The 15,886-nt window shown below is 62.3% G+C and overlaps 5 protein-coding genes across 5 annotated transcripts; all 5 read right to left on the bottom strand.

The window, feature by feature from the left end:
- Nucleotides 1-627: 627 nt before the first annotated feature.
- On the bottom strand, nt 628-2,193 carry COLE_07011 (uncharacterized protein; the record flags this gene model as incomplete). Its single annotated transcript, XM_065626515.1, has 5 exons — nt 628-1,113; nt 1,146-1,712; nt 1,743-1,900; nt 1,948-2,047; nt 2,080-2,193. 5 exons carry the CDS (start codon nt 2,191-2,193, stop codon nt 628-630), a joined length of 1,425 nt encoding a protein of 474 aa, XP_065482209.1.
- A 223-nt stretch (nt 2,194-2,416) lies between these two features.
- COLE_07010 (uncharacterized protein) lies at nt 2,417-3,750 on the bottom strand (the record flags this gene model as incomplete). Its single annotated transcript, XM_018426933.2, has 3 exons — nt 2,417-2,881; nt 2,924-3,338; nt 3,371-3,750. 3 exons carry the CDS (start codon nt 3,748-3,750, stop codon nt 2,417-2,419), a joined length of 1,260 nt encoding a protein of 419 aa, XP_018276256.1.
- A 489-nt stretch (nt 3,751-4,239) lies between these two features.
- Nucleotides 4,240-7,020, bottom strand: COLE_07009 (uncharacterized protein; the record flags this gene model as incomplete). The annotated part of the gene is made up of 3 exons (XM_018426934.2): nt 4,240-6,282; nt 6,384-6,503; nt 6,766-7,020. 3 exons carry the CDS (start codon nt 7,018-7,020, stop codon nt 4,240-4,242), a joined length of 2,418 nt encoding a protein of 805 aa, XP_018276257.1.
- Nucleotides 7,021-8,020: 1,000 nt separating this feature from the next.
- COLE_07008 (uncharacterized protein) lies at nt 8,021-10,002 on the bottom strand (the record flags this gene model as incomplete). The annotated part of the gene is made up of 3 exons (XM_018426935.2): nt 8,021-9,103; nt 9,252-9,632; nt 9,685-10,002. The coding sequence occupies 3 exons, from the start codon at nt 10,000-10,002 to the stop codon at nt 8,021-8,023; spliced, it is 1,782 nt and encodes a 593-aa protein (XP_018276258.1).
- A 1,243-nt stretch (nt 10,003-11,245) lies between these two features.
- On the bottom strand, nt 11,246-14,761 carry COLE_07007 (uncharacterized protein; the record flags this gene model as incomplete). The annotated part of the gene is made up of 3 exons (XM_018424877.1): nt 11,246-11,886; nt 11,921-14,480; nt 14,519-14,761. 3 exons carry the CDS (start codon nt 14,759-14,761, stop codon nt 11,246-11,248), a joined length of 3,444 nt encoding a protein of 1,147 aa, XP_018276259.1.
- Nucleotides 14,762-15,886: the final 1,125 nt, after the last annotated feature.

Raw genomic sequence — 15,886 nt, 5'->3', positions numbered from 1 at the left:
CAAGCATGCGCTTCTTCCTGTGTATTCGCGCTCACTACCACTTTGAGAGTGCTTGTGGTGTGTGGCGCGGTGGCTGGTCCGCCAAGTGACCTTGGCAGGCTAGGGTGCGGACGCGAGACGTGACGCGTCGAAGGCGGAACACGTGTAGGAGAGAGGAGTTAATGAGGCTGACGCACCATCTCGCAAGTTGATATTGATACGAATCGCAAGACACGTGAGGCGGAAGAGTTGTGTACAAACTGGGCTGCTCACAATATCTGCCCCATAGTAATTGGCGTGCGCTGTGCGCCTCGCACGGCAGAGGCAGCAGCAATCGAGACAAAGCTTGGACCGTCTCGCCACTCGCCACTCGCCACTCGCTTCGAGCAATGCATCAGCAGCCCGTCACCTCGCAGTCGGCACTCGGATGCATGGAGCCACCGATCGGCTCGTCCAACTTCGGCCCGAAACCCAACCCGACGGAATGCGCCGAGATATACCCCCATGTCCCCCTTATCGGCCCGCTGCAGCGTTGGCGGCACGTTTGTCGTCTCGGCCCGCTCTCCAGCCCTACACATGCATATGACAACCTACTGAAACCCTTTGCTTAGCCTTGACCTTTAGCCCTTGTCTGCTCACGCCTCACGCCTACGCCGTAATGTTCTCCTCGAACCACTGGCCGATGAAGCGCGCCGAGTCCTTGACGGTGCGCTTCTTGGTGTCGTAGTCGACGCGGACACACCCGAAGCGCGGGCCGAGCCCGCTCGCCCACTCAAAGTTGTCGTAGCACGACCACGCAAAGTACGAGCGGACGTCAACGCCGTCGGCGACGGCGTCGCGCACCGCGCCGAGGTATCCCTCGAAGTAGTGGACACGGTCCGCGTCGCGCACGGCGTCCGCGGCGCTCATCTCCGACTCGCCCTTTACGGCGTACCCGTTCTCGGTGATGTAGATGGGTTTGCCGTAGCGCTTGTACAAGTAGTTGAGGTGTTTGCGGAATCCCCAGGGCACATCGCGGAGCCAGCCGAGGTCGCTCTCTGGGGCGAGGGGCACGCCGTCGGGCCCCTCGAAGAGCAGGTGCGCGTTGCCGTTCGTCTCGTCGTCCGCGCCCGCTTTGACCATGTTGGTCGTGTAGAACTGGGTTAGCGCGGCCGGGGAGGACATACGTTGCAGCCGTAGAAGTCGGACGAGCCGTGCACGAGCGCGATCTCCGCGGGCGTAAAGTCCGGCAGCCGGTCGCGGAGCATGGCCTTCAGACTCGCGGGGTAGTGGCCGAGGTAGACGGGGTCGGCGAACCAGCCGACCGCAGCGTCCATCTTGTCCTGCGCGGCCTTGACGTTGTCGGGCGAGGCGTCGTACGGCTCCGCCCAGTCCCCGTTGAGCGTGATGCCGATCGTGCCGCGCTGATGCGCGAACTCGGTGCGGTAGGCGTGCACGGCGTGTGCGTGCGCAATCAAAAGGCTGTGCCCGACAATCCATGGCTCAGTGTTGGATACGTGGCCGCTGGGGTTAGCGCGGACGCGGGGGACGCACGGAGCGAAGGCGCCGGCGGCGTGGCCGAGCGCAGCCACAACCCATGGCTCGTTGAGCGTGATCCAGTTCTGGACGCGGTCGCCGTACGTCTCGAAGCAGAGTCGGGCGTAGCGCACAAAGTCGGCCGTCACGCGCTCCTTGTCCAGCCAGCCCCCGTAGCGCTTGTACAGCTCGAGCGGGAGGTCCCAGTGGTAGAGAGTCTAGTGAGCGCTGCTCGGGGGTGGACGCACGACAAACGGCGTCATGCCGAGGCGCAGGCACTCGTCAATCACGTCCGAGTAGAACTGGAGCCCCTGCTTGTTCACGGGGTCGTCTTTGCCGCCGAGCGGGATGACGCGCGGCCACGAAATGGAGAAGCGGTACGAGTTCGCCCCGAGGCTCTTCATCACTGGCGTCAGCGGGCGCGGGGGCGCGGAGGCGCGGGGGCAGACGTACTGGCAAGATCCTCCTTCCAGCGCGTGTAGAAGTCGCACGTGTCCGTGACCTTGGCGCCGTCCGCAATCTTGCCGGGCTGGTCGCAGAAGTAGTCCCAGATCTGGGTGAGCGCTGTCCGCATCGGGGACTTACCGACGGGCCGCGGCCGCTGGCGGCCTCCTGCTCGGCGCCGCCGCCCTCGATCTGCGCGGCGGCCGTCGCAAAGCCCCAGATAAAGTCGCTGCGGAGCGCGTTGGTGCGTGTCATGTTTGATGGTGGGGACGCAAGCGACGCAGGCCATGTTATATGACTCTGGCAAGTCAGTCGTTAGCATGCACAAGACAAGGCACTCGCCCAGCCCGAAAATAGCCCGATCCCGAATATCGGCCCGATTCGTAATCGGCCCAGCTCTCCAGTCACGAGTATGCATCTTAGCAGCCGGCAGATCGCTTGGCACGGCAGAATATGCATTGGGTCTCATGATACACGGTTACCACTCGCGCACGGCGCCGTCGGGACCCCGGAACACGGGGTTGGACCATGGCGGGAGCGTCGCGGCCTCGGCCGCTTCGGCGCGGATGAGTGCCTCGTCGAGCTCGACGCCGAGCCCCGGCGCCGTGAGCAGGTCGATGTGGCCGTCGCGCACGGCGAAGACCTCCGGGTTCGTCATGTACGTCAGCAGGTCAAAGCCGCCGGTGTTGTAATGCATCTGCCAGCTCATCTCGCAGATGACGAAGTTGGGCGTCGCGAACCCGACCTGCAGCGAAGCAGCGAAGGCGAGGGGGCCAAGCGGACAGTGCGGCGCGACGCCCACGTCGTACGCCTCCGCCATGGTCGCGATCTTGCGCGTCTCCGATATCCCGCCGGCATGCGCGATGTCCGGCTGGATGATGTCGATGCACCCCGCTTCGAGGTATGGGCGGACGTCTTGGCGCGTGAAGAGGCGCTCGCCGAGCTGGCGTCAGCGTCGCGCAGCGTCAGCGTAGCAGACACGCACGGCAATGGGAATCGTCGTCTTGTTGTACAAGTCCTTAAGCTCATTTACGTGTCCCGGGAGGAGGGGCTCCTCAATGAACAGCGGGCGGTGGGGCTCGAGGGCGCGCGCGAGCTGTTTCGCCATGGGCTTGTGTACACGGCCGTGGAAGTCGAGCCCCGCGTCGATCCCAATACTCTTGACCTCTTCGAGGCGGCGCACTGTCTCGTCGAGCGCATGCGGCGAGTCGAGCCACCCCAGCGCCTCCGTCGCGTTCATCTTGACCTTGGTAAACCCCTGCGCCTTGCGCGCCCGCGCTTGCTCGAGCACGTCGGCCGGCCTGTCGCCCCCGATCCAGCCATACACTTCGCAGCGCTCGCGCACCGCCCCGCCCAGCAGCTGCCACACCGGCACGCCGAGGACCTTGCCCTTGATGTCCCTGCCGTCAGCTCCCGGCGCAGGAACACCCACCACAGCGCAATGTCCACCCCGCTCATGGCGGACATGAGCACCTCGCCGCCGCGGTAGAACCGGTGCCGGTAAAGATAGGCATATATGTCCTCGATGTTCATCGCGTCCCATCCCACAATACGCCGCGCGACGTCCGCCAAGCTGCCTTGCACCGCCTCGGTGTGGCCCTCGAGCGTGCCCTCGCCCCAACCGACGACGCCGCCCTCCGTTTCGATGCGCACAAAGAGCCAGCGCGGGCGCACGTAAAAGCTCTCGAGGCGCGCGATGCGCGTCGAGCCCGCGATCGAGGCTGAGGGGTGGGGTGTGCACGCCAGCGCGCGCTGGATGCCGCGGGAGTAGCGTGGCTCGCGCAAGGCGTCGCGGTGGGACGGGGAGGCCATGGTCGCGAAGAGACAAGGTGGGAAGAAGTAGAGGAGGAATGGGTTACATCATGCATCGCATTTATGTCGTCTGCCCACTCGATGCTTGTCTTGATGCAACATCGCTCCGGCCCGGTGACGCCGACTGGCCCCAAGCCCGTGAGTTGCCGCTGTGGACCGGTGCAAGTGACTCGACTCCGCCTGAGTGAACGGATTTGGCCGACGCCGTCTGTCATGCTCTCGGCGGCGCTTGTCGCTTGGTCGTTGGCACAGAGATGTTGGCACAGAGATCGAGTGCGCCGTGGCCATGGTGGCGCATGAAGCCATCCCATGCACCCCGCTGGCCCCTACGCCTTTGCCCAACTCCGCATACTTCAACATACATTGTACACTTGTATACTCTACGTCAAGACGCGAGGAGACAGCTACAAGACTTCAACATTGCTTCAGATTCAAGATGGGTATAGATGAGGTCCGGAGCGCAGCCCTGCGCGCCGGGCGTGCAGCCGCCTACTTGCAGGTCGAGGGGACCTTGAAGCCGTCCTCGCGCACACCGCCGCCCCATGGCGTCTGGCCGACGATACGGGCGTCCGAGCCGAGACCGCGCTCCGCGAACGCATCCCAGATCATGCACGCGTTCTCGCCACCCGTCAGCGCCTTGTCGGCCTGGATGATGGCATCGCGCGCGTCAAAGAACGTGGGGCGGCAGGGCTGGAGCTTCATGGCGCTCACGATGAGCTGCAGCGCGAGCGTGTTGCCGTGCTTGGGCACGAGCGGCGTCGGGCGGCCCTTGGCGTCAAGCTTGCCCGAGTCCTTAGTGTAGTAGTCGTTGGGCTTGCTGGGATCCTCGGGCGGGAAGAGCGTGGTCGAAAAGCCGTACTTCTCGATCAGGCGCTGGTTGAGAACAAAGAGGAACTCGGCCCACACCTCTCCGATGGCGTGCACGCCCCAGTAGCCGGGCTTGTCGAGCGTCTTGTAGGTCGACGGGTTCACAGTGCTGTTCGTCGTGTAGGCAAAGTTGCGAATGCCCTTCTCCTGGTTGGCGGCCCACGCGCCCATCGGGTAGATGTCGGTGCCGTTCTCAAAGGCCTTGTGCTCGTGCACCTGACGGATGATGGTCGCAATCGCATCACCCCAACCCTCGCCCATACCGCCAGCCTCACCCCAGCCGAGACAGCCCGAGTTCGCGGGGCCGCCGGTCAGACGAGTGGACAGGCCGTGCGAGTACTCGTGGATGACGATGCCGGCCTCGAGGTCACCGTCGCGGTAAGGCGACGCAGTGTCCCAGATGTACATGCGCATGCGGGGTGCAGTGCCGTCTGGTGGAGTCATGAAGTTGGCGTTGTTGTAGCCCGAACCATCCTGGGCATTCGCGATGACAGGGTCGGCTCCCCGACCGCCCTTGTCAAAGTTGTACATCTGGAAGTTGCCCGATACTTCATCAAAGCCGACGCGGTGGAGCAGGTCGTGGTACTTGTTGCAGGTGTAGAAGAGCTGGGTGACGACCATGTCAATGTACTTCTTGGGCGCTGCGCCGTCGGGCTCTCCATAGTCGTAAACAAAGACGTAGTCTTCGCTGACAGGGCGGTAGTTGTCGAGGAAGTTGTTGCGGCCCTCCCAGTCCTCGTGAGCGACAACATTGTTGCCGACGGTCGACGCGACACTAGTCATGTTGCCGTCCTTGGTCGTGCCCTTGAACTTGTGGTCCCAAGGGTTCGACGAGGTGGGGAAAGTGTGCCAACCCAGCGGCGAGGCAACGTTGTCCCAAGGCTTGACCTCGATCTTGGTCTTGCCCTCCTGTGGGTCGTTGACGCCCCAAGGGAAGACGTTGTACGAGTACTTCTCGCCCTTGGGTGCCTTGGGCGGCTTCTGGGGCTTCTGCTTGGGGTCCTTGGAGTTGCGGACCTTGTACTCAAGCTCGGAGAAGTCGTGAGCCCAGTCGACAACACGGATGAGGTCGCCAGTCTCGACATCGACATAAGCCTCGTACCAGTTGTCGGCCATTTCGACCTCAAACTTGTAGACCATGCGGGGCTCGCCCTCGGTCTGAGTGTACATGACACGTGCAGGGACAGTGCCACGGACGTCGGCGGCGGCGAGAGCCTTGCCACCGATCACCATAGTAGGTGGCTCGGAGGGCGCGTGCTTGGGCTTGAGATTGTGCTGGGGGGTGGCGTGGAGGTCCTCCGGGTCGACAATGTTCGACGACACGCGGGCGAGGAATGAAGCAAGGGCCTCAGTCTCGGTGAGGTACTGGCCGCTCTTGTTCGGCTTGTGGTTGCACATGGCCTCGTAGTGGTGCTGGACGCGGGCCATATTGTTGGTGATGCGGCGGGCAGCCTCCTCGTCACCGGTGTCGATGTCAATCCAGTCGCCAAACCAGACCTTGGCGGCCTGCTTGGCGAAGCCCCAGGGACCCGAGTCGGGCATGACATCGTTAAGAGCGTCCTGGTGCTCTGCAATCTTGGTGACTAGGGCATCGCAGGCACGCTGGCGCTCCGAGTCGGAGAGGTCGCGCTTGGCATGCTTGCCGGGGTAGAATGAGTTGCCCCACTGACATGTTAGCGATGTGTAGGGGAATTGGGAAGGGCGGATGATGGCGACAGGATGCCGGTGGCAAAGTGTCGCGAGCAATGCGACAACGTGGTACTCACCGAGAGGACATTGCCGTCACGGTCGAGGTTGACGTTGATGTTACCGTCTCCGACCTCGAGGCCGTCAATGAGCTGGGTAGCATAGACGTGGGTGACGAGTGTTCTTGGGTCGGTGTATGACTGGCGTTAGGTTTGCGGGAGTGGGTGAAGAGGGGAGGGGAGGGGTGGCGCGACGCGGCGCGGCGCGGTACGTGCGTGCACGGGAGGAGAGGTCACGAGACCGGGTGTGGCACGGTGGCAAACGCGTCGGCTGACACGATCGCGTTCTTGCCACCCAACACCTGCACCCAGACGCCCTAGGCGTCCCCGCGTCCCCGCGTTCCCGCGTCCGCGCCGGCACATGCCCACGGCGATCTCCACACAGCAGATTGGATGCACTCACGTCCTCGCGGATGAAGAAGCCCTCGCCTTCGCGGACGCCGAGGCGGTGGGCAATGAACTGGGCGGCGGCGCGCTTGGGGTCTTCCTCTACGTCGCGCTTGGAGAATCCGGCGGGGGCGGGGAAGCTCTCGAAAGACGCGTGGCTGTGCGTTGGGCCGAAGGAGAGCGACTTGCGCGGGGCGGCCGAGGCGGTGGGGGCAGCCTGGGCGAGGGTGGCAAGAGCCGGGAGGAGGGCGAGGAGCGCCGAAACGCGCATTCTCACGGGTCTCACGGGTTAGAGAGTGGCGGGGAAGAGAGAGGGAGAGAGAGATACAAAGAGAGAAAGAGGAGATGAGTTGGGAGAGGTTGGATAAGAGGGAGAGATGGAGAAGCGGGGGACGCTCTTAAGAAGGGCGACGCGAGTCGTGTGGCTCGCCGAGGAAGGTGGCGGGGTGGCGGATGCGCTCAACGGCCGAAGGCGGGCGGGAACAAATGACGTCGTTCGGCTATCTCCTTAAGCCTATATAAGGTTATCAATTAGCACTGCCTCGAATATCCTATTAAGAAATTGCCACCGGGCTAATTGGCTTTGGCTAATGCAACCCGATATCGATGCAATCGGGATGACCCCGCGTGGGGGCGTTTGGGGGATGATTATCTCCCGCCCCTCGTCCAATCATAACCCCCGCACCGCAGGCCCCGCAGCCGATCAGCCGATACACCTCACTCCCCGTTCCGACTACTCGACGCATCAATTGTCAGTAACTAGCTGCAGGCTTCTACAGGCTCGCAGTCGCATAACCCGGCTCGTTCTCGGCCATCGCTATGGTATTGCCCATGCACTGTCATACGGGTGAGATGGACAGCGGCCAGCGGAAACTAGCGAATCGATCCATTTGCCACCGATCCGTGGCGCGATGGAGGCGTGATATGCGCGCGCGATACGGTCAGCCCCGGGTCAATTGAGGCCCGGGCTGATAACAGGGACGCGTGCTATGGTGCACTGCGGGCGTGCGAGCGCGCGATGTGGCCATGCGGGAACAGCGGAAGCCGTACAAGCCGTGTCGTGACTTCCCGGAGTGCATGCGTGACTACCCGCCAAGGTCTAGAATGGCACCATGGGGCCGCGTCGCTCGCTTGTGCCTCCATGCGTTGATGGCACTCCATATATACTCATGACCGTGCCTGCAAATACCGTATCCTTTGGCCGACTACCGCTCACATAGTAACAATGCATACACTACTACAACAAGCCACCACCACCGCCTGCAGCCCGCCTAGTTCTGCGGGCTCGGCGCGCTGATCACGCTCGCGCGCTTGTTCCCCAAGCCCGGCCGGCTCGCCGGCGCGCCCACCGAGTTCCGGTTCAAGAGTCTGCCGAGCAGCCCTGCCTTCTTCTCCTCGCGCTTGACCTCGGGCAGCGCAAAGCTGATGGTCGCGGGTCCGCGCGGGGGCGCCGGCGCCGGGCGCGGCGCGACAAACTTGGCCGGCGTGGACATGGGCGCCGGCGCGCGTTTCGGCGACGACGTCTTGATGCCGGCATCTGAGCGTTCGGACGCCGCCGTGCTCCCGCTCCGCGAGCGCGTCGAGGCCGTCGCTGTCGACGTGATGCGCGTCAGCGCCGTGCCTTGCTCCCGCTCGCGCAGGAGCGAGGCGCGGTTCGCGCGCGGTGGGACCGCGGGCGTGTTCAGCGACCGCAGAGAGTCTCTGCTAGGCCGCGGGTCGGGAGGAGGGGGCATGCTGTCACGCTGCGCGGCCAGTGCGGCGCCCATAGATGGTGGCGCTGTGCCAAAGGTCTGGCGGCGGAAGACGCGTTCTCTCGCCTCACGCTCCTCCGCCGTCTCGGGCTCGGGCTCCGGTTCCGGCACTTCTTTAATGGCGTGAGCGGCACTCAGTCCCGTTGCGCGGCCGAGTGTCATTGACCGGCGCTTTTCGATGCGCTCGCGGTCTGCCCGGTCCTGTGCTGCCTTCTCCGCCTCGCGCCGCGCCTCCTCTTCCCGCTGTGCCGCGATACGGCGTAATGCGGCTCGCTCAGCGGCCGCTTTCTCCTCGTTGTAAGTGAGCGCAGCGGGTCCAGCCGCTTCGCCCGCTGGCAGCGCAGCCATAGTCTGGCGTCGCCGAGCCGCCTTCTCCCTGCGCTCTGCCTCAGCCTTGGCCTTCTCGGCCGCCGCGTTCGCTGCCTCGATCTTGCCAGCCAGCGCCCGGTCCCCCGCGGTCTTGAAGCTACTTCCAGAGGCCGAGCGAGAGGATCCCGACCCATTGGACATGGATGATATCGCTCGCATGTGGCTTCGAGGTGGACGTGGGGGAGGCGCGTCGCCGCCAGTGCGCAGGAGGCTCGCACGGTTGGCGCGAGGGGGCTACTGTCAGAAAACCTAAACCTGATCGCCAGGGGGGCACTAGTGCGAGGTGAATAGAGGGGTAGTGATGGGGGCCAGGGACTGTTGATGTAACGTGGTGCGGGGTAGAAGGAATGGCGAGCAGCAGCTCGCACTCGGCATCACTCACGATTGCGGGGGCAGCCAGACTTGCGGGCACCTGTATCGTGCGGCGGCGCTGAGCGTACTCGGCAGCTTCACGAGCCTTGTTGCGGGCAGCGTTCTCAGCCATTTCGCGTGCATCGTATGGTCGCGCGGTCTCCAACGTCTGGCCAGCACGAAGGAGGGCGGCGCGATTCTGACGCGGTAGCTGGGATGGAAGGAGAAGTGACGTGGGACGGGGTAAGGACTTGCGGCGCTCGGCCCGCTCAGCCGCCTCACGCGCTTTGTTGACCGCAGCCATCTCGGCGCGGTCCTTTACCTCGACTCCCTCAGGCTGCTGCCCGGCGCGCAACATTGCCGCTCGATTCAGGCGAGGCGCAACGCTCGGTTCTGCGAGGGATGACACGTTCTGGCGTCAGCCTGCTTTTGCACCAGTGTAGCAGTCGTATCTAGTCACTCACGAGAGCCAGCCCCACCCGCTTGTGGCCGGGCACATTGTCAAAGTTGACGGGCACCTCTTCGCCACTGACACGTCTGTGATCGCGTGGATCTTCCCACTTGAGGCCCATGCGGAGGGCGGCCGACTTGCTGAGGCGCGGACCTAGTCCCGAGTAGCGCAAGTTGTCGTGCTCGGCGAGATCGCGCAGGATGGGGTCGGCGGCAATGTCGTCGGTGGTTATGTCACCGTGGGGCGCGAGCTCAGGCGGATAGAGCACCTCGACGTCGGGACGGGGCGGTGTTGTCTGCTCGGGGTTGTCTGTGTCCTCGCCGCTGGTCATGCCTGGGACTTCCTGAGACACGTCGGGGAGGGTGAGGGAGGAGGAGGAGGAGTGGGTGCTTTTAGGCTGAGGGGAGCGGCGGGCGGGGCGGGATGGAGAGGGGGAGTGGGAGGGGGAGTGGGAGGGTGAGGAGGGCGATGGAGCGCTGAGAGTGGGGGATGTGAGGTGTGAGGGGGAGGCTGGGGAGGATGGGAGGGAGCGTGGCATGGTGACCAAAGAGGGGGGGGGGGGATGAGAAAGAGGGGAGGATGATGAGCGAGTATACTGTAGAGATGGAAAGATGACAAGAGAGTTGTGGAATAGAGTTACTGGGTTGAGCGTGTTTACAGTACAGTAGAGAGAAAGAGAGGTGTGTCTGATCGCGTGTGGGAGATCAAGTGTTGATTGTCGCCGTTTGCTTCTTCAGGTCTTCAGGTGATCAGGTGCCTTCAGGAACACGTCTCGTCTCGGGTCACCCAGGTGACACACGCGGGGTGGCTACTCACTCACCACACAGTCCAGCTCGAGGTCGAGGTTGAAAGCTGTGCAACTGTAGAGCGAGTGACGGCGTGAGTGAGAAAAGTGAAAGAGTCACGGTGATAGCTCTTTGAATGCTAGTAGACCGTCTAGCATGAATGATGGATGCTGGATGATGGAACACGGCGCGCGGATTGCCTTTGCCTTTGCCTTTGCCTCTGACAACAATGCGAGGCAGAGGCAGGGGGTGGCGTCGCGGAACGCGGATGCGCGTCTTGCTCCCTCCGCTCTCCTCCTCCATCATCCTCCACAATTCCATAAACACCCCCTCTCCGTGTCCGGCACGGCATGAGGGATTTTGTTTTTCTACATATAGCGTGTGATCTGTGCATAGCGCGCGAGTCCGAGGGCGGAACGATTAGACAATCAGGCAAGTGGGTGGCGACTCGTGGACTTGAGAGGCGAGACCACAGGGTCATTTGTCAGAAAGGACACGTCTCGCGTCTCGCCTTGCTTACCCTGGCACCCGGCACATTGCCCCTGGTGTACGGTGTGTCGGGTCTATCTGATTCACCCACATACCACCTCACACGTGGAAATCATCACGTGAGTGAGTCACGCCCCACTTGTATCCAGTATAAGCAGCAGTGACATCTAATGTCCCTACGTCGTAGTCCCAACCTCGTCCCTCCTAGCCCGTCTTCCCGTCTCCCCGTCCCCGTCAAAACTATAAGGTGTGTGCGTGTGATTGTGTAATACGAAAATATGACGGTCCGACGAGCGACGATCAAGGATGCCCATTGTGGTTGTGGTTGTGGTTGTGGTTGTGGTTGTGGGCAAGCGCCTCAACCTCGTCGTTACGTGGGCTGTACAGGTCCCGGCGGCCCGCGCCGGCCCCCGGCGCAGCCGCGAGCGAGAGATTGTCGCTGCTCGGCGCAGACAACGCCGGCTCCGACTCGAGGTCATCTATGCTAATGCTCACCTCCGAGTTTGAGTCCTCGGTGGCAGGGTCAAGAGCCCGTCCCCCTAGACCGAGCATGGCGTCAGCCCCTCCTGCGTGGTACAGGACAGAGTTGCGCTTGCTCTTGGCCGTCTCGTCAAGAGCAGTCGGCGAGCTTTGCCTTTGTGCCTCGGAAGCGACAGCTGTGCCTGCGAAAGCCGGGTCATCGAGGGGCAGCTCGTCTATCCCATCGTCGTCAAAGATCGCGCCATATCTCGACACGAGCTCGTAAAAGATGCCCGCAGGAATGCCCAGACTGGGCGAAAAGACAATGCCAATGTTGCGCAGTGTCATCTTGTTGATGGAAGAGTTGCGCACGATGAGGATCAAGTGGGCGGTAAACGCGCGTAGGAGTGCGTAGTTGGCAGGTGGCAGCTCAGCGACGAGACGCGAGAGCTCAACAACGCGAGCAGAGGGGTCAACCAAGTCTGTTTGTCAGCGCCGTTTTCATTACTAACTCACCAAACACGGCCAGGAAACGGCCATGCAGCTCACGCGTGAGCAGACTAGTTGGCAGCTCGCGCATGTACGACTTGAGCAGTCCAGCGATCGCGTGAGGGTCCCAACGCTCGTCCTGCGCGAGGAGGTTAACGTCGCCCTCATAGTTGAAGCGCTCCTTGAGACCCTTGATGACAGCCGATGCGCCGCTCAAACGGTAGATGCCCTCCTCCTGCTCGGCATTTTTGGCCTCGAGGTACTCAATACACCGGAAGACAATGGCAGGAAGACCAGCGACCTGCGCAATGGCGAGCGAGTCAGTGAGGGGCACGCCAAATACGGGCTTGGAGGGCGGCTTCTCAACGGTCTTGCCGAATCCCCAGAAGCGGCCACTTTTAGCTTTGCGGTCGCGGTCACGCTCAAAGTTGAGACCTGCACCGGGAGGGGACACGCCATCATTAGCCAGCTGCTTGAGATAAGCAGGGGAGAACGATTGGCGACCGGGCAGGGCGCTCTGGCGCTTCGTCGGCTTGGACGTGAGCTCGAGGGGCGCGAGAAGGTCCGAATTGACTGTTAGTGTCGAGTTTATGCTGCTGACGGCAGCCAAAGGGTGACCCTGACTGTTCTGCGGCGACGTGCCCGTGATCTGCGGTGCACCAGCGTAGTTCTGTTGACGTTGAGACTCCATGTGGTTGATGACGCTGGGGAGCGGCGCACCAGAGATAAACTTGGCGTTTGCGTCGGGCAGCTGCGACATGGGTTGGGCTGACGTGACCACAACGTCTTTGCTCGACTTGCGCACTGCTGAGCGTCTTCTCTGATGCCCACATTCGCGAGGGCCGCCTCCACTGCCTGAGCTAGCGATTGATGCGGGTGGAGTAGCCTGAGTGATCGTGGTTTCGGGCACCTGCTGCTGCTGCTGCTGTTGGTGTTGGTGTTGTTGTTGTTGCTGCTGCTGCTGTTGCTGCTGTTGCCGCTGCTGCTGCTGTTGCTGTTGTTGCTGCTGTTGCTGCTGCTGCTGTGGGGTCTGCTGCTGCGGAGGCGTCTGCTGTGGTGGTGTCACAACCGCAGACGGCGCGGGAGGAGGTACTACCTGGCGCTTGAGCATTTCGATCCACTCGTCACGCTCAGCATCACTACCCGCTGACAACACATGTCGATTTTGCGACGACTCCTTCCTCGCTGACTCGAGAATCAAGAACGCGTATCGCGAGTTCTTGTCCTCGGCCTGATCGGCCGACCGGTGTTGCCTGCCGATTTGGGCGCCGAGCAGGTTTATTTGCCCGAGGAGCTGTCCGCCGCGCGACTCGTAGTACCTCATGCTCGACCCGTCGAGGACAAAGTAGCGCGTCTTCCAAGCCGCGCCGCGGAAGCCGGTTTGCCCCTTCTTGGACAGATATCCCTCCTTGCGGTTGCGATTTGACTTTTGCTGTACTATGTCGCTCGCGAGGAAGTTGACGAGATCGGTCTGGTCGCTCACAGGTGCAACAAGCAGCGACTGAAGGTAGTGTTCCAGAGATGACTTGCGCTGGTCAATCTTGCTCGGGGCAAAGTCCTTCCACGCCTTGCCTTCGGGAAGAGGAGATACGAGGCGCTTCCACTCCTTGCGATTCTTGCCCGAGCGTTCCATAGAGCGCTGGTCGAGGTCCATGAACGCCGAGAACGTTTTGGCGACAGTCCAGTTCAAGGGGTGGGCGTTAGGCGGCCGGATGTTAACCGCAACGATGAAGCACAGCACATCACGACCACGGTCTTTGGGAATAATGGTCGAGTGGGGAATGGAGAGGCGGGCGTGAGGGAGAAGGGCCGGTGTGAGGTATGCGTGATCGGGGGGAGGAGGGCTGACGATTGTGGGGGGAACAGGGGCATTGGAGTCGACAGAAGGCCTCGGTTCGTTGCCGACGACCGGAGAAATGGAGGGGCGACTGGACGTCACCGTATCCTGCGACATCCGAGGCGAGGTGGCGCGGTGTATGGAGGCCAGCTCCTCAGACGCCTCTGGGATGGGCGACGCGCGCCGGCTGTCACTTGGGCTCGATGTATATGGCGAGTGCTGCTCGGCATGCCCGGCGAGGCTATTCATGCTGTTGCTGCCTCCGTGTATCGAGGGCCCTGATGACGGCTCCTTCTCCGCCAAAGCCATGAACGATGCGACTTCGGGCGGAAACTGCATTTGGCTCTCGTGTCTCAGTCTTCTGTCAAACATTGGCGAAGGAAGGAGGGCGGATGGAGTAGGGCTGTCGTCCTGGGGAAACGCGGAAGGTCCCAGTCCTGAGGGCTCCGCAGCTACGCGGTCGAGTGTTGTCGACGTCGAGCCAGATCTCGTGACACTGGCGGAGGGGACGTCGTTCTCTGAGCCCCTACGGTGGTCCGAGGCGGACGTCGAGGCAATCGTCATGGCGCTCTGGCTGTGAGGAACGCCCCCTCGCCGATTGCCTGCAGGGATCGGCTCGAGGCCGGCTGCGATCAAACGGCTATTGGCGCGCTCACGATCTGCGCGCAGTCGGTCGTTGTCTGCGGCGAGGTGCGCGCACTGCGAACGCTGCTTCTCGATCAACTTCCATAGCTGTGTGTTCTGGGCTTGCTGCCAGAGTTAGCGAGGACGGTGGAGTGTGAACCTACCAATGCGTTTCGCTCGCCGACAACAGAGTCGAGAGTGCGTCGCAAGTCGCCGCCGTGGCTGCGGAGCATGGAATCAACGTCGATAGTGCCAGACTGGTGTCGTGGGCTGCCAGGACTGGCATGTTCCCTTGGTGAAGCGACGGGCGTGTGGGCAGACCGAAGGTGTGCTGCTGGGCCGCCAGGTGTGTTGAGGATTGGTGGAGTTGGACTGGCGGCGGCTCGCGAGGTCGCCTGAGGTATCATTGTCGTGCGGGCGTGTTGTCACATCTACAGGTCAGCTACGTCAATGGCAGGGGCACGCACCCAACGACTGGGGTGAACGGGGAAGGCGAGAGGGGTATCACGCGACGATGGGATGATGCCGGGGATAGATCCTCGAGCGTGTACTGCTGCTGCTGCTGCTGCTGCTGCTGTCCGTTATTGACTCGTGTGAGAGGCGGTTACTTGCGTGGCGCGCGAGTTCAAGTTGGGGAGAGAGTAACTGCGATGGGAAGCGATGGAAGCTTGGGGGGGAGATCAGAATGAGGTTATGCGAGGCCAAGGTGACCGGAGAGGGACAAGATTGATGGCTGTGGAGTAAAATGGGCAGCTGGCGATGCTGGTGTCGAGTAGTGGACCAAGTGGGACTGGGTATGTGTAAAGTTGAGCAGTTGGATCAAAGTCAATGGAGAGGATGAAGGGAGGGAGGACGACTCGGACAAGGAGAGTGGAAGATGTTTGGATGAGATTGGCGGTGGGATTAGCGGGGGGGAGGAGGGCCGAGGGGTGGGAGGAGGAGGTGACGCGGCGAGGAGGAGAGTCGATGGATGATTGTGCGTTCTGCTGACGAGTTGGACGACTGTAGGTGGGTTGGACGGGAGAGAGGGGGGTGGGCGTTGGACAGGGCGTGCGTGCGAGCGTGCGTGCGTTGTGGCACGTTGTGGGGGGTCGTCTCAGTGTGGACGGGGGTGGGCGTGAGGTGTAGATAGATTATGTGGATATTAAGGAGGAGGAGGGGGAGGGTGAGAGAGGGGGGCGGTGGGGGTGGGGGAGAGGGAGAGGGAGGTAGTGAACAAGAGGGGAATGATGGCGGCGACGAGTGGACCGAGTGGGAGAGAGAATGAGAGCGACGACGATGAGTGGGGGGAAGAGGCAAGGGCAGTCGGCGCTACCCCTCCCCCTGCTCCACCCAGAACATGGTTTGCAGGGCATATTAAACAGGCACTCTGTATTTGAAACAGTCCCTCGTCTAATGCACACCTATACTACTATGTACACTTTCATTACAACTCGTCCCTGCTCCCCCTTCATTACAATCTGGTCACGTTGCACTACGATCGCTTCTCCCACCACTCATCCCTGCTTGCCTCCAGCGCTCACCACAGACCA

Source organism: Cutaneotrichosporon oleaginosum (genome assembly GCF_008065305.1).
Source record: "Cutaneotrichosporon oleaginosum strain ATCC 20508 chromosome Unknown ATCC20508_contig06, whole genome shotgun sequence".
In the NCBI taxonomy this organism is placed as follows: Eukaryota; Fungi; Basidiomycota; class Tremellomycetes; order Trichosporonales; family Trichosporonaceae; genus Cutaneotrichosporon; species Cutaneotrichosporon oleaginosum.
This window is presented reverse-complemented; position numbering and strand designations above follow the sequence as displayed.